Raw genomic sequence first — 21,451 nt, forward strand, 5'->3', positions numbered from 1 at the left:
AGTTTATGCCAAAACAATTCATCAATTTAAGGAGATGTGTGATGAAAATGGTTTAAGACACGGGACGGTACGAGCTTGACTCATTCCTGTAAAGATACAATTAGGTGAGAAGACATGACACGTATGTAGAAAGAAGGTAAGAAGAAGGTCGTACACAGTTTACCAGATATTTATTATAGAACAAAACTAAATGACTAGATATCTAGGGTAAGGCCATGACCTCACCAAATGCTTGCAATCGTGGCTGGTTGCAAGCACGAAATCAGAATCACTGTAAATCACAGCAGTTCTTGCCTGCATCCACCCCCCTCCACTGAGGCATCTTGAATGGATTATAGTCATGCAAATTCATGGCTGCATCTGCCCCTGCCAGAGAGTTGTTTGTGTGGAGTGGGGGTGCGGGGGAAGTGATCTTACTCAGTGGGCTGGAGTGAGGCAGAGTAAATGAAAGGTTGGGAAGAAGCAGGGTGCAGGTAGGGTGGGACTGACGCAGAGTGAAGGGAGGGCAAGAGGAGGAAAGTTAGGGGGAGGGCTGGGGAGAGGGAAGGGAGAGGAAGGACTGGAATGAGGCAGAGCGGAGTAAGGGCTGGGGTGAGGCAGGGTAAAGGTAGGGCTCGGATGAGGCAGGGTCAAGGTAGGATGGAGGAAGGGCTGGGGGGAGGCAGGATGGAGGAAGGGTTAGGGCTAGGCTACGCTAGGTTAGATGAGGTGCTCCAGCATCAGGGTGAGAGAGGCAGCAACCAGGCCCAGCACCAGCACGATGAAGGCGCCCTGTAGATGTCCCAGGTTCAGCACCCCGTCACCATGAACCTGAGAAGCACAATGAAATGCCAACACTCACTTGCTTAACACACAGATAATGTATGTAGTGGTTGAAATTATCGTTTATCTTTGGAGGAAATATATGTATTACACTGCTAGAAAGAGAATATAGGGTAATTCATTTCTTGATAGTATTTTTAAAAATGTTGTTGGTTGTTCATTGATTCTGCTTAACACGTTTACTTTTATACCTTTAGACGAGCAATAAGAGAAAGTATCAAACCATTGTTTCGTTTAGACTGGGATTTCAGCCATGGAAGTAAATTTATGCTAATGTTATATAATCAAGTGGAAGTGAGGAAGAAAAACAGGACTGCACACTGTCAGTTACGGTAAATGAGCAAAGTCTGTAGCCTAATACAGGCGATAATGTAAGTGATCTTTCCTCATTATATAAAAATCAATTAGTATAAACCCGGTCCTGCCTCTCCAACAACGCTATCATCAACAAAATGAGCGACCGAAATGGATAAAGAAAAGAGCTAGAAAACTTGAACTTACTGAAAAGGTTAATGTTCCCATTGTGATTACGTTCTACCCAAGAGCATCAGCTCCAGGCAGAACAACTGGTTATCATCCCTGGCGCTGCCCCAGCGGTCAACCGCGCTGCACAATGCAGCTCCCATACACAGCTACTCCAGATCTACACTGGCGATGTATGCGTTCTACCTCTTCCTACCTGTACACATCTGACTATGGTTGTAGCACTAAATTACTTTGTGTTCACACCGCCTTCTCTCCTCTTATTTTAATAAATTAATAATTGGTAGTCTCTGATAGATCAGATCTTTTAAAATTGCACTCTTTCATACTATACTCGTATATGCAGTTTGCATTTTATAGTCATTTAGCAACATAATGAACATGTAATGTGATCATGCCTCATAAATCCAAGTTGACAATTGTTCACACTAGGTATATACAGTGGGTCACTTCATATCATTGTGTAAAGCATATACATTCTGTGATATATGATTTAACATTACTGTTATAATTAAATACGATAATACCATTCTTAATGTTACTTTGATATTATTACTTTGATATCACTTTAATGCTTTACTACTATAATAAACATAAAATAATAATGACATATGTATAATATTTCACTGTTTAATGGTACTGTACAGCTAGTTTTAAAATGTTTAGTAATACAATGCTGTCACATTTTCTACAACCTAGAATAATGCTACAGAAATTCTGATGCTAATATACGTGACCATCATACTCTTACACTGTTTGACATAATGGTATTGAAATAGCTGATTGAGTAGCGAATGCTCTTTACATCTAGTTAGTCATCATCCTCATTTACACCACACTTATATTCACTCTACGTTAGGCAGTATGCTTGCACAACTTTATTATAAACACTGAGATTAATAACATAACACCCCTTCATTATATGAAATATCATTTCATATTAATTATATATTAATCATTTATAAAGCAGAGTATCACTGTAATAACATTACAATAGTTATATTGTAGAATTTGATGGCTGGGACAATGACTCATTACGGATGACTGGGTCTTACAGCATTGTAGAGATCATATGGCAAGTATTAATTAAACACGACATATTGCAGTGTCTTATTTGAAGTCGCATTTTATTTATTGTATATCGGGTAATAATCATACTGCTTCTTAATTGCTAATAATGTGAAAAATTATATTTGAGGTACAATGATGAGAGAAAAAGGTATAGCAATACCGCTATATTTAATACTGATTATATATACAGCATATTGCAAAGATATGGGAAAGTGTTTCACTAAGTTATCACGTACGAACCTTATTACTTGTTAGGGCTTAGTATTTGGGGTGGGGGCTGGAGCACTGTTACACGGTGTGTAAGTTTCACCGATTGTTTAACAGATTCATTATATGCGATAAAGGCCACACTTTGGACATATATGAGCGAGCTTTGATACTTGTTGCTTTGGTGTGTGTCGGGATGTTGGGGGTGGCGGGAGGTTCTCAGATGAGTGAGTAACTTAACACTGAAGTTTCTTGTTAACTGTTTTTAAAGGTCAACTTAACTCAAAATATTTAATGTGGTGAAGGTGTGTGTGTGTGTGTGTGTGTGTGTGTGTGTGTGTGTGTGTGTGTGTGTGTGTGTGTGTGTGTGTGTGTTGAAAAAATAACTCAATAAGATTTCATCCAATTTTCGGCAAACACGGGGGAAATGTTGAGGATATGAAATACACTTTTTTTTTTTTTTTTTTTAATGTCAGACGGTAAGGTCACAGGAAGAGGTCAAATTCTAAGTCGTAAGATCATCCAAAATACTTTTTTTTTTTTACCCACGTCACACCAAACTTAGCAGGAGTGTTGAGTGCATGGCAAGAACAAAAGGAATCAGTTTGAGAACAATCAATCAAAGGTCAGATTCACAAGGTAAGGTCGGATTCCAATCCGTGTGTCTGTACGTGAATAAAATATCAAAAATAATTCCGATCTGAGTTTAACCAAGCCAGATTGAGGGGAAGCGAATTATTAGAACAGTAGGTCACATGTCAAGGTCACTTGGCAAGGCCAGACTTTCTGAAGCGACCAGGGTAAAGGAAGCATAATGTGATTCGAATTTATTAAGTCACTCAAATATCAGTTTCAGTGGGCAAGATCAACTCAGTTATGATCCAGATATGGATCCATGCAGTGGATCTGACGGTTAAATTTTGGTCACAGTTCAAAATGAAAATTCACCCAAATTAACCATGATCAACAACTGAGATGCGCATCAAACCATGAAAAGTTTGGCATTAACATGACAAGGTTTGTTTGTCAGGACATTAAGCTGCATTCAAGGTCTGGAGAACAGTAAGTTCATGCATGGGCTAACAGACAGCTGAAGTAGAGCCGAGTACTGAGACTGAGACCCAGGATCTTCCCAGTAAGCCCATGACCATCACTCATTTCTCTGCATATTTAACACATCCAAATTCTATCGTTTTTCATATCAATTATACAGTTTTCTGGTATGTTGTGTGCTGGAATATTCAAGTAAGAAGCAGTATGCGATTTTCAATAAATCTGATACACTTTCAAGCAGTGTGCGATTCTTCCTACAGCATGTATAACTTGTACGGTACTTGCTAGCAGTGGTGAATGCAATTCATCAGACTCAGCAAATTCATCTGGTGATGAAGATGAGAAGTTCAAGCCAATGATGTACCCATGTGGAGCTTACAGTTTTCTGAAAACCCCAAGATATGCCATGGAACTGATTAGGGGTGATGTCTCTTGCAATCTTGGGGCAAGTCTTGCCAATGTTTTTCTCCTTGACCTACGGTCTATGCTTGCTCAAGCCTGGGCTCGTTGTCAAACAGATAATAGTTGATAAATCGAAAATTGATAGGGAAAAGGCTAGATTAAAAGTAAAAAGTGATGGAAAACACAATGAAGGCCTTCAAAATTTACTATGTATTGGAGCTGATGGGAAAAAAGACAAAGACACGTTGCTATAATATAAAGAAGTCAAAGATAAAGATGGTGAAACTAAACTGAAGAAAGGAAGAGAACAAGAGCACAATATGACTTTCACAAGGTAGCCAGGAACTGAAAGTGGAATATATCTCACTCACAGAGTTACTCCATGTACTGGTGCAACTGGTGCTCGACTTTGTGAAGAAACTGCTAGGGTTTTGGAGGAATTTAACAGTGTTGAAACCCCGGAAGCTGTACTACTTGACAACACAAGTACAAACACTGGCTGGCAGGGAGGGCTTGTCACATCTCTTGAAAATAAAATTGGTCGTAAACTGCACACCATCGGTTGTGCACTGCATCAGAATGAACTCCCTTTTAGAGCTATTTTCAAGCACCATGATGGCAGAGTAAAGAGTCCCACTGCTTTCACTGGTCTACTGGGAAAATTGTATGACACTGATTACGAAGATTTGCCTCAAGTGGAGTTCACCAAAATCAGCGGTGCTCTGGATGACATGGAGTTTGCTGAGGAGACACTGAATGATCTCAGTAATGACCAGAGGCTTCCCCTGGAGTAAGTGCATGGAATTTCCAGAAGGGTAGTCAATCCAAGGTTTGATGCATGGAAAATTGGACCACTAAACCCTTCTAGATGGTTGACTTTGGCCATTCGACTAATGTGTCTATGGACAAGAGTCACTTACCCTTCAGACTTTCAAGATAAACTTTATCAGCTTGTGAAGTGTATTGTGGAAGTGTATGCAGTCTGCTGGTTTGAAATTAAAAAGGACAGTAAGTTCCACAATCAGCCTCTGTATATATTCAACATAATCCAGAGGATCAAGATGCAGTCTGAGGAAATACAGACTGTTGCTTTCAACAACTTGAAGTACAATGCTTTTGCTCTGCTTCCTGAGAATTTGCTCCACTGCATGATGAAGTATGATGGCTTGGAAGTCAGAGAATCTGCTAACAGAAAAATTATGTCCATCAGAAATGGGAAGCCAGCCAAGCAGCGGCTAAAGAAGATCATAGCAATCAATACTAATGCTAATCACCGGTCAGAAGTCATCAATCTTTCTCAAAGTGGCATCTGTGAACCTGCTCTCACGGATGACTTCTCTGACCAGGAGCTTCAAGAGGCACTGCAGAATGGAGCAAAGCTGCCCCTGCCAGATCTCCTTCTCATTCACAGTGTTGAAAGAGCTATAAAGCTGACATCTGAAGCATCTCATGGTGTTTATGGACTTGAATCAAGGCACAAACATATTCTTGCTAAAGTCATTAGCCGCCAGATGATGCCTTTCTTTGCTTCAAAGGGTTCATACAGTGAACATTATTATGGTTTTGTTATCTAAGTAAGCCAGTTTAACCCCATAAATGTTAGTGTTAAGAAACTTTAAAAAGGTGTATCATTTTTCTGATCAATTAATGACATTATGATTCTTTTCTGTTGGAACTTGTGATGATGGTAGTAGCTGTGATGGTGTTGGTGGTGGAGGTGGTAACTGTGATTGTGATGGTGGTGGTAGTTTTTTTTTTTTTTTTTTTTTTTTTTAATGGGTCCGACTCTGGGCAAAGGCGCCAGGGTCTATATCTCGGGGGCAGTGACCTATCACAAGGCCCAGTAGTCCTCCTACACCTCCACATGTCACCACTTAGGGGCTAACACCCATCGTCCATATTGAATACGTGCTAGGGCTGTCTCATACAGGACTGGTGTATTGGTATTAGCGGGGGTACTTTTACGACATGTCGGCGGGTCATCTGGTAGATCAGGAAAGCCTGCTTTTGTGAAATTCAAATCCTTAAACTGTTTCCTGCCCCAGCCGGGATTCGAACTTGGGTCCATCAGGACAGCAGCAAGCCGCCTCTCTACCGATTCACCCACCGCTTCCCCACAGCTGTGATGGTTTTGGTGGTAGCTGTGATGGTGGTACCTGTCATGGGGATGAAGTAGGTAGTGGTGATAGCTGGTAGTAGTAAATATGGTATTTTATGATGAACGCAATGATGGCTGTTGACAGTGGCAGAAATTATGGCTTTTGTTGGCGGTGGTAATAGCGGTGGGTGGTGGTGGTAATTGGTGGCGGTAGTTATGGTACAGTAATAACATTTATGGTTGACGGAGTAATAATATAAGTGTCTTGGAATTATGCGATAGTGGTGGGAATGGCGATAGCGTTTGTTAGTAGTGATATGATGTTTTGGTGTGGATTGTGGCACCAGTTGCGTAATTGGAGAAACTTCCCTATATAGGATAAAAACTGGGCTTGTTGTCTCCATTGACCGTGCTATAGTTTATGTAATTGGCGTACTTTTCTCACCATGTTTTTATTTTTTATGCGAGGAAGAAGGAACCAAAGGCCGTGAGCCCGCAAAACAGTTCCCTCTAAGAGAACACAAAATACAACAGAGAGCCCAATTCAAGATCCGATCATTTCGAGATGCCTGGACACACTGCGTTTGAAAGACTGGAGATCATAGGCAGCAGAAAATACAGACAGAGGGAGACAGTTCCAGAGCTGACCTGTTGCATAAATGAAGGACTGGGAGTAACGGTTAACTCTTGGATTAGAGAGTTGGACAGAAAAGGGATGAGAGTTTGCTGCTAGATGGGTGCTACACGCCTTCGTAGAGGTGGAGGAATGCATGCAGACAGTTCAGAGGAGCAGTGACCATTAAAGTGGCGATAGAAAAGAGATAAAGATGCAACAGTGCGGCGAAGAGACAGAGGTTGAAGGGAGTCAGTAAGAGGAGGAGAGTTAATGAGGGGAAAAGCCATTGACTCCACCCTATTGAGAAGAGCTGTATGTGGGGGAGCCTCCCCACACATGAGAGTTGTACTCCACACAGGGGCGGATAAAACCCCTGTATGCTGTAGTCAACAATTGTGCAGGGGTAAAGAAAGAACGGAGTCGGCTTAGCACACGCAATCTCTTAGAAGCAGATTTTACAAGAGATGTAATATGATCTTTCCAAGATAAGTCCCTACTAAATGAAACCCCAAGCATGTTCAAGGATGATGCAGGATTAAGTTGAATATTATTAAACATTAGTGGGTATATCTGTGGAAGATTTTGTCGGGTTGATAGGTGTAAGAACTGAGTCTTAGGTGCATTAAAAACGATAAGATTATATTTACTCCAGTCAGAGATACGAGCCAAGTCAAACATTACGCTCACCTTCCACTCACTCGATGTCGTGCTGCTTTAGGGTGACTGCTCTTACCTCTCTCCCTTCCTTCCTTCTTTCCTTATCTGTCTTTCTTTCCTTCTTTCTTTCCTCTTCCGTTTGTCTACGGGTGATCTACTCTGAGTGATAGGCGCAATAGTTTACTGTACACCAGGAAACCATTTACTACGCTGGGTGGTAACCATATAACCAAACTATGGCACCTGATGATTTAATGGGTAATTAAGGCGCTTCAGCCGGATTGAGCCTGTGAAGTTTATATCCAAGGAGTGGATGGGGTTTATTGCTCACATAATGCCAGTCAGGGATGAGTGCGGCTGGTCATTCTCATTTTAAATGTTAGGACCAACTTGTGTAGCCCCGGGCTCCTACGCTCCTTATGGGGCAACACAGGAGTAGATGATGTGTGTATGTCTAGTTATATTTTTGGTCGGTATTTGACCAAATTCTAATGGAATCGTCTGACTCTTAGTAATATTGCGTATAAAGAAGACAGGTCATGGCTGCAGTTAGCAGTGTTGACTCATTGTCCATAGTCATAATATAGGAAGGAACACAATATTTGTAAGCTACACTACATGACAAGCATCACGTTCTTCTTTTTCAATGCTCAACGAAACGACTATCTCACAGGCACCTTGGAGCAGGTTTTCGTGTGAATCATTTGGCCTCTTGAGAAAGAGCCGAGAATTTCGAAGGCTTTGACTAAATGGATGTGCGACCCACTTCAGTGGGTCTGTTATCATTAGCGATGTATCTGGTTTCTTGCGCCCATTTCAGCAAAGTGGGATGTGATGATGATACTGGTGTTGTTAACGATGATGATAATAATATCACTTGCATAAATTCTAGGCTCACTAACGAGGCAAACTGAACATCTTTCAGCTGGCCTTTGCTTTATCCATTACAACGAATGTTGATATTTAACGGCTATAAAGTGTAGCCTGCCATGATAATTAACTTACCTGAGTTACTTTTTCGGTCAATTTTGTTTTGTGAGTTTCTACCATCTTGGGATATACTCCAGTCTCCACTAGTCGGGTGAGGTGATCAGAGATGATGGTGGTGTAGGGAGAGTTGCGTCGCAGATACCACGCCAAATAGCCTTTGTAGAGCTGTGAAGATGCACAGTAATCACCATCTCCTTGTACAGGACACAGACTTAATAAACTTAACCCCGAGAAAGCTGCACTGAGTAATGTTTGTTCTATTAAAACACTGCAGTATTTCAAGAGGAAATTGATTTAATCAAGTATGTTATGTATTATGACATCACAACTTTTATGGCAAAATAATAATCCTCTTTGAACGAGGTTGGGCTGGGATACTCGAACATATTTACAATCAAGTCCTTGTCTTAACCGTGGTCTGTTTTCGCAGGAAGAACTGACTACATGAAAAGTGTCTTCCTTCTTAGTTGTTCCATCCAAAGCAGATAACAACCATGACAATTTTCCTCTCGTAACCAGAAACTGTTTCTTACAAGAGACGCAAGGCAAGGAAAGATTCTTATGTCGCTAACCATCCTGTGAAATCCAATCTGAGATACGACATCGTAAATACCTTTGAGAATCCCATCCTTGGATATTTACCTTATCATTCATGACGTAGGTGGTATGCGTAACCTTTGCTTTGTGCAGGGTGAAGATGAGATAATCATAAAAACAAATCAGGGCATGAGTACCTGCAAGAACCTTTCTAAGCAGGAATCTATATGGGTCTGAAGCAATAAAGTTTGTGTCTATAAACAGCTTATCCCCCAGGGTTGCCAAAGTGGGGTTCTCGGAGGACTTCAGGGCTTCCGGCACTATATCTCCGTAGTCAGTCATGCAAGGTCTTAGTATGAGGTGGTAAGGAAAGAGACAGGAATGAATGGTTAGTCACTGGTAATGAATGAATGAAGGATTATATATATATATATATATATATATATATATATATATATATATATATATATATATATATATATATATATATATATATATATATATATTGTTACGGAACAGAGAAAACTGTCCCACAAACTTCCAGGTAAAAAAAAAAAAAAGAGTTAGGTAAAATTACAAGTTAAAGTTTAATGCTCAAACTAACAACAAAACATTCAGGACTCATAAGGATAATGTAATGGCAAAAAACAGGTTAAATATATGGTTAACTGCAATAGCCTCTATTATCACGAAATTAGCAAGTGTAAATTTATCTAAGTCAGCCCTGATAAAATGAGAAAACCGGATAATACTCAGTGAATGCAAGATATATTATTACAGATACAAAATATTATCAAAAAATGACTGACATAAACACACATGAATCACAAAAACCTCACTAGGCCTACAAATCATCACCTTATGCTGTACAGTACAAGGAAGAAATGTAATAACACTTATACTCAAATTACACAGCTGCTAGATGGTTGGAGACTTCCTGAGCACTCACAATAATAACAACTGTACAGGGGAGGACAGAGATGTGAGCAAAATGAGGAGTAGATCTAAGTGGCAAATAATGCAGAGACTAAGCTCATTATATAGGGGCCGGCAGAGCTTGATACAACTTGTAAGAAGGACGCGCAAATGAAACCAGAGGGGACAAAGAGTTGACAATCCTGCTCTGAACAACAGAAAGAACGACTTACTCTACTATAAGGAAGGAGGGGGGGGGAGTGAGGTAGAACACGGTCGTGATCAAACATGCAGCATACTGTACGTTAGAATTACACAAAGGATGATGAAATCATAGGCTATGTAACACCTCCCCACAAAGAAAAAGAAATTTACAAAGGAAATTTCTTATTACTATAAAACAATCTGTCTAAAGTCTAGATAAGCAATCTGCAATAACATTTTCTTTCCCCTTGACATTTTGTATGTCTAATGAATACTCCTGAAGAAGTAGACTCCATCTTGTCAATCTCTGATTTTTATCTTTAAACTTACTAAGGAATTTCAGTGGGTTATGATCGGTATAAATGACTATGGGGTCAAAACCAGAACACAAATAAAATGAAAAATGCTGTAAACCCAAAATCAAGGCCAAAAGCTCTTTCTCAATAGTTGAGTAGTTCTTTTGAGGTGGAGTGAACTTCTTACTGTAATAAGATACAGGGTGTTCAATACCCTGATCATCCTCTTGCAGCAAAACAGCCCCAGCTCCTATATCACTTGCATCAACAGCCATCTTAAAAGGCTTAGCAAAATCTGGAGTAGCGAGCACTGGCTGACTTAATAGGATAGCTTTAAGTTTGTTGAAAGAGGATTCACAGTTATCGGACCAGACAAATTTAACTCCCTTTTTCAGTAGGTCTGTAAGTGGTGATACAAGAATTGAAAAGTTAAGAACAAATCTCCTGTAATAACCTACCATTCCCAAAAATCTTTGTAGCTCTTTCCTAGTTTTAGGTCTGAGAAGATCACTTATAACCTGAACCTTAGCTCCTGGTGGTGCAACATGTCCATCACCAATTACATACCCAAGGTACTGAACTTTAGCTTGACCAAACTCACACTTTGATAAATTAGCTACAAGATTAGCCTGAACCAAATGCTCAAGAAATTTACTGACATGGCATAGGTGACCTTTCCAGTTGTCACTGAAGATTAATACATCATCAATATAAACAACACACCCTGCCAAACCCTCTGTTACAACATTCATGAGCTTCTGAAATGTGGCTGGTGCATTCTTCATACCATATGGCATTACAGAACATGCAAAAGTCTTTCCTAGTGTTACAAAACATGAGATCTCCCTAGCACGTTCAGTCATAGGTACTTGCCAGTATCCCTTTAACAAATCAAACTTACTTATGTACCTAGCCTTTCCGATCTTGTCTATGCAATCTTCCACGCGAGGGAGAGGGTAAGTGTCTGTTTTGCTTATCTGATTAACACGTCTGTAGTCGATGCAAAGCCGCTGTGACCCACCTGGCTTAGGGACTAGAGTGACAGGAGAACTCCACTTGCTTTGACAGGGCTCAATCATCTTGTGGTCCAACAGGTACCCAAGCTCCTTCTCGATGAGAGGAACTTTCACTGGGTTCACATGGTAAGGAGGCAGTTTAATTGGCTTTGCGTCTCCAGCATCGACATCATGCATCAACACAGTGGTTCTTCCTGGAGTGGCACGGAACACTTGCGGGTACTCCTGCAGTAATGCCGAAAACTCCTGCCTTTCCTCGGGAACTAGATGAGAAAGCTTAGTCTGGAGATCATTCATGATATCAGGATTCTTCCCCAAACTATCACTCAGGCTCATGCTGCATGGGAGAACTTCACTTGCAGACTCGGGTGGAACAGCTACAGTGCAGACTGGGTTATTTTTGTCCCGCCTGTGATATAACTTTAGCATGTTGATGTGACAAAATTGCTTGTTCTTTCTACGATCTGGTGTGGCGATGACATAGTTGACATCACTGAGTTTCTTCTCCACGAAATAAGGACCACTAAACTTGGCTTGAAGAGGTTGCCCATGCACCGGTAGCAGAATCAAAACCTGATCTCCTGGCTGAAAGTGGCGTAACCTGGACTTCTTATCATACCAATTCTTCATCTTCTCCTGAGCAGCTCCTAAATTCTCTCTCTCCAGCTGTAAAGCAGTGGACAGCCGTTCTTTGAACTTCATCACATACTCTAGCAGGTTGACGTCATCTTCCTCCGACAGCCAGCATTCCTTGAGTAACTTAAGGGGTCCTCTTACTTCATGGCCAAACAGTAGTTCAGAAGGTGAGAAGCCCAGTGTTTCATTTGGAATACAACGAATGGAAGACCTTTGTACCAGTCTTTCTGATGTTCCAAACAGTATTTCTTGAGCATCAATTTGAGTGTTTGATGATATCTCTCCAACGCTCCTTGGGTCTGGGGATGGTAAGCTGAAGACGTGATCTGGGTGATGCCCAACTCTTTCAGAGACTGCTTGAAAACATTTGACATGAAATTACTTCCCCGGTCAGACTGTACCTCCTTGGGCAGACCAAACTTTGTGAAGAACCCTAGCATTTCCTTAACCACGTTCTTTGCTGAGATATTTCTAAGTGGAATGGCTTCCGGATAACGAGTAGCCATATCAGTCAGGGTCAACACATAAGAAAATCCTGAAAAAGTCTTAGGAAGAGGGCCCACAATATCCACCAACACACGGGTGAATGGCGCCTCAAAAGGAGGAATGGGAACTAGAGGTGCAACCTTTTCGGTCTGATTACACTTCCCCACAACTTGACAGGTGTGACAAGACTTACAATACCAGGAAACATCTCTGAAGATACCTGGCCAGTAGAAGTGTTTCAGAATGCGTGCCACAGTCTTCCTCACTCCAAGGTGTCCTGCCAAACTGGAATCATGAGCCACTCTAATGATATCCTGCCTACAAACACGGGGGATTACAACTTGATGTACAACCTCCCATTCACAGTCGGCTGATGCTGTTGGGGGTCTCCACACTCTCATAAGTACTCCTGACTTTATATAATAACAAGTAGAAGCACCAGCTGACTCTTCCTCACTGCAAGCAGAGTTAGCTAGACCTTTCAACTCAGGGTCAGCAACCTGCAACTCAACCAACTCTTGACGAGACAAATTATCAACACTACGGGGTACTGCCTCATCTGGTGAGTAGTCCAAATTAGCAAGAAAAGTGTCAGCTAGGATAACATCATCATCATCATTATCATCTAAGTCACCAGTAACTTTAGACTTAGCCCTAGTGACAGCACATGCAGAGAACACATCAGGGATATCACAATCCTGGGCCGCAGCCACTGGCTCACTAGACAACTGAGGAGCCGGACTCACTTGACTTCCACCAATATCATTTCCAAGTAAGAAAGTTACACCTGACATTGGGAGTGTCTCAACCAACCCAACCATAACAGAACCATTAACAAAACCAGACTCTAAATTCACTCTGCACAGAGGGACAGAGAAGTAATTATTCCCTACACCTTGTAAGATTACAGTTTCATCAGAGGAATTAACATTAGAGCCTAGAACACTGGTCAGCATAAGGGATTGGCAAGCACCTGTATCACGATATATTCTAACTGACTTCCTGTCATTACTGTCCAGAGGACTGACAAAACCATCAGACAGGAAATTAGCACATGAACTCTTGAGAGTGTCACCCACGTTACTGCTCAAAAGAGGAGCTCCATCATGAGAATTTAATTTACCCCTCAAAGCAGGTTCAGTTAACTCAGTTAAAGAATTCTGGGAACTCTCAAGGGTGGACACTAGACCAATTCACTGAATATTTAAAGACTCCTATTTGTTCACATCACGCTGTCTCCTGAAACATTTCTCCTTAGTATGACCAAGCTTACTACAGTAAGTACATTTACTTTTCTGAAATCTAGAGGTGAAGCTGGTATTTACTTCCTGAGAAACATCATCTTTATTCTCTTTCCTGTTACCTGTACTCTGAGTAGAGGCAACGTACTTACTCTCAGCTTTCCTTTTTTCTTTAGAATATCTCTTGTGAGTGAGAACATATTCATCAGCTAAAACTGCAGCATCAGACAAATTATCTATTCTGTTCTCATCAAGATATAGGCTTACATCTTTATTAATACACCTTTTGAAGTCCTCCAGCAAAATCATCTGCTTAAATTTACCAAAATCAGTATCCACATTCTTAGAATTTAACCACTGCTCTAACAGATCTTCTTTGATTTTTGCATACTCAACATGGGATTGCTTATCTTGCTTATAAGTTGTCCTAAATTTTACTCTATAGGCTTCAGGAACAAGCTCATAGGCCTTAAGAATCAAGCTCTTAACTACATCATAATTATCAGATTGATCCTGAGGCAAAGATGCATAAGTTACTTGAGCTTTACCGGTGAGAACAGTCTGAAGGAGTACTGGCCAATACTTTTTGGGCCAATTAAAACCTGTAGCTACCCTCTCAAACAACTGAAAATACTTTGCTAAATCAGACTCATTAAAAGGAGGGACAAGTTTAACATTTTTAGCCACATCAAAATCATCAGAGCTAGATGATCCAGTTCCACCTTGTTTCATGCGATATTCATGGTCTGCCTGAATCCTAGCAAGTTCAATTTGTGCCTGAGCCTGTACCTGTGCCTCCTGAATACGAGCATTTGCCTGAAATTCAGCCTCCTGAATACGAGCCTGAGACTCCGCCTCCTTAGCATTTGCCTGAAATTCAGATTCCTTAGCACGAGCCTCCTGCAGAGCTAGCTGTAACTTAGCTATTTCAATCTGCGTTTGCTCATTTGGAGGAGTTACATTAAACAAGCCTTTATTAATCATGCCAACAATTTGATCTTTAGAATGATGAGAATGAACTGCAATTCCCAATTGTTGAGCAACAAGCTTAAGTTCATTCTTTGTTCTGTTTTCTACATCACACACTGTTTGCACATATTGACAAAAAATCTTTGACTTCATCAAGTGTAGTAATAGTAGACATCATGAATAAATCACAGTTACAAAATATCAAGCAATATCCTTATGATAATATCCTGAATATCCTGATAAGAGGTCGCCAAACTTATGTTACAGAACAGAGAAAACTGTCCCGCAAAGTTCTAGGTTCAAAACAAAAGAGTTAGGTAAAATTACAAGTTAAAGTTTAATGCTCAAACTAACAACTAAACATTCAGGACTCATAAGGATAATGTAATGGCAAAAAACAGGTTAAATATATGGTTAACTGCAATAGCCTCTATTAACACGAAATTAGCAAGTGTAAATTTATCTAAGTCAGCCCTGATAAAATGAGAAAACCGGATAATACTCAGTGAATGCAAGATATATTATTACAGATACAAAATATTATCAAAAAATGACTGACAAAAACACATGAATCAAAAACCTCACTAGGCCTACAAATCAACACCTTATGCTATACAGTACAAGGAAAAAATGTAATAACACTTATACTCAAATTACACAGCTGCTAGATGGTTGGAGACTTCCTGAGCACTCACAATAATAACAACTGTACAGGGGAGGACAGAGATGTGAGCAAAATGAGGAGTAGATCTAAGTGGCAATTAATGCAGAGACTGAGCTCATTATATAGGGGCCGGCAGAGCTTGATACAACTTGTAAGAAGGACGCGCAAATGAAGCCAGAGGGGACAAAGAGTTGACAATCCTGCTCTGAACAACAGAAAGAACGACTTACTCTACTATAATGGAGGAGGGGGGGGGGAAGTGAGGTAGAACACGGTCGTGATCAAACATGCAGCATACTGTACGTTAGAATTACACAAAGGATGATGAAATCATAGGCTATGTAACAATATATATATATATATATATATATATATATATATATATATATGTTATATATATATATATATATATATTTATATATATATATATATATATATATATATATATATATATATATATATATATATATATATATATATATATATATATATACTACATTCATTTAGTGTATCAAAATCCTTCATTAGTTATTGAGCAACTTAACTCCCTTATCAATTTTTGTCTCAGTGTAGGTGTTAATGCTAGGATCACCATGTTATTTAGTCTTTTAGCCTAAGATGCTATAATCATTATAAAGACATGATTAACACTGCTAGACTGGGTTATCCTTGATCTCTGAAGGCTGCCATCCACAAGTCTCAGTCTGGATGAGTGTCGTCTGAAGTCATGGGCATGGTTTCACCCACAGTTTATGATTATACAGCGTAATATTTCTTTTATATAAAATGAAACATGTAATTTTCTCTTATGATTTATTCCTCATATAACCTTACTTCATGATGTTCCTAATTGTTTTACAATTATTCAGTATTGCTGAGTTACTGTATTGAGAGTAATGAAGCAGATGTTGTCTCGTCTCACCGTATCATGTGCGAAGCTTACAGCACCCCCCCCCCTCCCTCTCTCTGACTCCATGTGGGGGATCCTCCCTCTTACCCAAGTGGGGTTGGAGATCACCCTCCCCCCCCCACCCTCCTTTACATGTCAGTTCACCTCAAAACTGTGGACAGTCATAATAGGTCATATAAGGACGATTATTATCTTTATGTAGAACAATGTAAATTATACCAATAATTCGGGTTGAAATATCAACCTTGCGAAATGGAGCTTACATACAACACACATCTTTCCTTAGCGCAACTATACCGAGGTTACTCCGCTTCACTCACGGGGAATGTTTCGTAGTAAAGAATCACAGTGGTGCCACATCTCTTCAAACCCTCGTGCCCCTGTAACACACGGGAGTGCTGGCACTGTGTATTAAAGGATGGTCTCATCAAACTCCTTTGTGAGATTTTTTTTTACATCATGTTCCTCTTCATCCTTCATTTCTATCCATGATCATTTATATATATAAAATGGATACTGTCTGAAGTGCCAGAAAAAAAAAAATCAAAAGCTTACACTGTATGCTAACCAAATGGAATAATCATTAGTTTTGTTACTGAATGCGATGAACTTACCCAGTTTGCTGGATTCTCGTCAGAAAATATACTCTACGATTTAGGCATAGAAAATACTGCCTGTCCCTCTATCCATAGCCAGACGCCATAATCCCGTAAGAGGTGACTTCTGGTCTTGGAGATATATATAGGGAGGTGAGAAGACAAGAAGAAATCAGTAGGATAGAAGTTGTGGAAGCAATGAAGAAAGTTAAATCGGGGAAAGCCCCAGGAATTGATGGAGTGTGTGGTGAAATGCTGAAGCATGGGGAGAGATAGTAGTAGAATGGATGTGGAAGATGTGCAGATTGGCCTGGGAGGAAGGTAGAGTCCCGGAGGATTGGAAGTCAGGCATAATTATTCCCTTGTACAAAGGAAAAGGGGAAAAAGAAGTGTGTGGTAATCAAAGGGGCATTTGTCTTCTTAGTATAATAGGAAAAGTGTATGGTAGGATACTTATTGACAGAGTTAGAGAAAGAGCAGAGAAATTAGTTGGAGAAGAACGGGGAGGCTTTAGGAAGGGAAGAGGATGTGTAGATCAGATATTCATTCTCAGATCTTTAGTGGAAAAGTTTCTAGAGAAGTGAAAGAAGTTGTATGCGGCTTTCATGGATTTGGAGAAAGCATATGACAGGGTGGATAGACAAGGATTGTGGAAAGTCTTAAGAATAGATGGAATAGATGGGAAGTTGTTGAATGCTGTGAAGAGTATGTACGATGGTGCGAAGGCTGCAGTGCGTGTGGATGGTGAACTAAGTGAATTTTTCTCTTTGAAAGTTGGGTTGAAACAGGGATGTGTCATGTCTCCATGGTTGTTCAATCTGTACATGGATGGGGTAATAAAAGAGGTACAAGGTAGGGTAGTGGATGTTGGAGTGGCCCTGGTGAGAGAGGATAGTGTTTGGAAACTCCCTGCACTGTTGTTTGTAGATGATACTGTGTTGTTGAGTGAAGACGAAGGGGAGCAGCAAGGCTTGGTGGATGAGTTTGGGAGAGTGTGTAAGAAACGGAATCTAAAGGTGAATGTAGGGAAGAGTAAAGTGATGGTCTTTGAGAAAGGTGAAGTCAGTGAATGGACAGCGAGGTTGGATGGTGAGGAATTGGAAAATATGACTACATTTAAGTACTTGGGTAGTGTGATGAGTAAGGATGGAGGTTTGGAGGGTGAAGTGCTTGAAAGGGTACAGCAGGGAAGAAAGGTTGCTGGTTCTTTGAAAGTAGTGATAAGAAACAGGGAAGTGAGCATGGAAGTGAAAAAGTTACTACATGACAGTATTGTGATACCAACTCTAACGTACGGAAGTGAAGCTTGGACGTTGTTGGAGGGACACAAGTCAAGAGTGAGAGCAGTGGAAATGAGTTAATCAAGAGGAGCCTGTGGAGTCACATGGAGAGACAGGCTGACGAATGAGGATATAAAGGAGCATTGTGATGTTGATGTGGATGTGATAGGAAGCGTTATGAGGAACACACTGACGTGGTTTGGCCATGTGGAGAGGATGGAGGGTGAAAGACTGACGAAGAGAGTGTATGTGAGTGAGGTGGAGGGGGGAAGAGGGAGGAGGAGGCCGAGGATGAGATGGAGGGATTGGGTGGAGAGGTATATGGGAGAGCGGGGTGTGAGTTGGGAGCAGGGCAGTGAAATGGCGGGGGGCAGGGCGACTTGGAGACGATTTGTTTGTGGCCACCCCAAACGGGATTGAGGAGTCTGGCAATATATATATATATATATATATATATATATATATATATATATATATATATATATATATATATATATATATATATATACCACGTTGAGTACATCGCTTCCCGTCCGATCAGCGAAGTTAAGCAACGTTGGGTCTGGTTAGTACTTGGATGGGTGACCGCCTGGGAACACCAGATGCTGTTGGCATCCCTACATGTCAAGTGGGGTTGGTGGAGGATTAGTGCCCCTCCCTGTAAAACAATTAACTCTAAGCCCTTGGCCACCCCGTTTGGGATACATGGCGTCTGGCAATGAATAAAATATATATATATATATATATATATATATTGATGGGGAGGGGCATCAACCCTCAGCCAACCTACTTGTCGGCACGTAGGGAACACGTATGGGATGGTTAAATGATTGCAACCCACAGTCGTAAATGGTTTCCTGGCTTACAGGTATCCTACGCTTGTCACTCACTGTAAAGCCACTTGAAAAAGAAAGACACAAACACACACACACACACACACACACACTTTCCTTGCTTCACCGTGTTCTACATGACCTTTTTTTTTTTTTCCTACAGTATGTGAATTTCGTAATAAATACTTAGTGTCAGCATAACAAAACAAAACAAAACAAAAAAAGGTTTACGGAATTACTCCGTACGAAGACAAGTAACTTCATCCCCATGTATAATACACACATCGTTTGCTTTATTTTGATTGCTGAAGTCTTGTGGTTTATGAATCAATCTTTATTATACAACACACACACACACACACACACACACACATATTGTCGATATGTTTGAGTGCCCGATTATCATTTTTGTCCATAAATATAAGAATTTCATTATTATTAAAGCTTGCATATGTCACATGGCATTAGAATAGGAAGGATATTTGTGTGTGTGTGTGTGTGTGTGTGTGTGTGTGTGTGTGTGTGTAACGGAGTACGATAGAAACTAGTTCACACCCACATCCACCAAAGTTTCCGTGTAGATAAGTACTTTGAAAAGAACAGAGCTCTGTCTTTTCCTAATTCACACACACACACACACACACACACACACACACACACACACACAATTGTTTGAAGTAACAAATGATCGTAAGGGTAAAGTATAAAATATGAACATAAAAACATATGAGGACTGTACAGTCGGCCTAAGAAGTGACGGCAGAGTATCTAGAAGATTTCGGTCAGCGACAATGCACATACTCTTCCTTATATCTTTAGTAGGTGAAACATTTTATGTATAACTTGCAGAAGACAGTAAGTAAATGCCGAAGTACCCCCTGGGGGTAGGGGTTTTTTTCAACCCCCTGGGGGTAGGGGGTTTTTTCAACCCCCTGGGGGTAGGGGGGTTTTTCAAGAATACTCCCCCAGTATCCCTGCTTGTCGCAAAAGGCGACTAAAAGGGTTGGCGGAGGGTTAGTGCCCCTCCCCGGAAAACAACTAACTAAAAAAACAAACAAGAAGCCTCGGACAAGGACTGACCAAACGTTGACGACCAAGGACCGCACAAAGGACATTGCAATTGGAACTTGGAATGTAAGGGGAGCAAATGATGAGGTGAAAGAGAGAGAGATTGGCCAGGTGCTTGAGGATGCGAAAGTGGATGTATGTGGAATAACTGAAACAAAATGGAGAGGAGAAAGTGTGAGAGAATGGGAGTATGGATGGGGTATATGTGCAGGAGTAGGTGAGAATGAGAGGGCAAAGGAAGGAGTATGTATAGTTGTGAGTAAAAGATGGAAGAGGAGCATAAGACAGTATGGATCAGTTGGATCAAGGATTGTGTGGGTAAAGTTGAAAGTTGGAATACAAATGGGGGCGATTGTATGTGTGTATGCGCCAACGCAAGATCGTGCTAGAAGAGTGAGAGAAGAGTTCTGGACAAATGTAGAAGTGTGCATGGAAAAGTTTGGAAGGAATGAGAGAGTGTTTTTGATTGGTGATATGAATGGTAAAGTTGGGAATGTGAAGGTGGATGGAATAGTTGGTGAGTGGGGTGTGCCTGCTGAGGTAGATGAGAATGGGAGTGCGTTAGTGGACATTTGTGCTGGGAGGGGGTTGGTGATAGCCAATACCCTCTTCAGGCATAAAATGATCCACAGGTATACATGGTGAGTGATGAGAAGGGTGGGTGGTGAACTGAGTGAAAGGAAGGCAGTGATTGATTATGTGTGTGTGGATGAAAGGATGCGAAGATGTATATTGGATGCAAGAGTTTATAGAGGTTGGGGGAGTGGACTTTCTGACCACTACTTGGTGGTGGCCAGAATTAAAGTTCAAGTAAGATGGAGGAATAGAAGAAGGGAAAGACGAGAGGAAGGAGTAGTTGCAAGGAGAGTGGAAAGGTTACAAGAGGATGAGAAAAAGGCAGAGTATAAGAGAGAAGTGGAGGAACGATTGGGCAAATATGAATTAGAGCAGATGGAGGACGTTTTTTTTTTTTTTTTTTTTACGTGTCCGACTCTGGGCAAAGGCTTCAGAGCCTATTTCTCGGGGGCAGTGACCTATCCCAAGGCCCAGTAGTCCTCCTACACCTCCACATGTCACCACTTCGGCACAAACACCCACCATCCATATTGAATACATGCTAGGGCTGTCTCATACAGGACTGGTGTACTGGTATTAGTGGGGGTATTTTTACGACATGTCGGCGGGTCATCTGGTAGATCAGGAAAGTCTGCTTTTATGAAATTCAAATCCTTAAACTGTTCCCTGCCCCAGCCGGGATTCGATCCTGGGTCCATTAGGACCGCAGGCCGCCTCTCTACTGATTCAGCCACCGCCTCCCCAAAGGTGTGTGTAGAATATTTACAGAAGAAATATGTGCAGCATGTGATGTGGTGTGTGGAAGGAAGAGAAGACGGAGGGGGG

The 21,451-nt window shown here is 40.9% G+C and overlaps 1 protein-coding gene and 1 pseudogene across 1 annotated transcript in view; one reads left to right on the forward strand and one right to left on the reverse strand.

The window, feature by feature from the left end:
* Positions 1-699: 699 nt before the first annotated feature.
* The window catches only part of LOC145397993 (glutamate receptor ionotropic, delta-1-like), a 188,543-nt gene continuing 167,791 nt past the window's right edge, over positions 700-21,451 (reverse strand). The window contains exons 4-6 of the mRNA XM_080270961.1: positions 9,042-9,285; positions 8,415-8,564; positions 700-810 (exon numbers count right to left, since the gene is read on the reverse strand). Coding sequence (XP_080127087.1) covers positions 700-810; positions 8,415-8,564; positions 9,042-9,285 — 505 coding nt within the window. The remainder of the gene's footprint in view (positions 811-8,414; positions 8,565-9,041; positions 9,286-21,451) is intronic.
* On the forward strand, positions 18,645-18,763 carry LOC145398268 (5S ribosomal RNA; annotated as a pseudogene).

The sequence above is a fragment of the Coenobita brevimanus genome, chromosome 44 (genome assembly GCF_032717465.1).
Source record: "Coenobita brevimanus isolate Jiangsu-jjx chromosome 44, ASM3271746v2, whole genome shotgun sequence".
Lineage (NCBI taxonomy): Eukaryota > Metazoa > Arthropoda > Malacostraca > Decapoda > Coenobitidae > Coenobita > Coenobita brevimanus.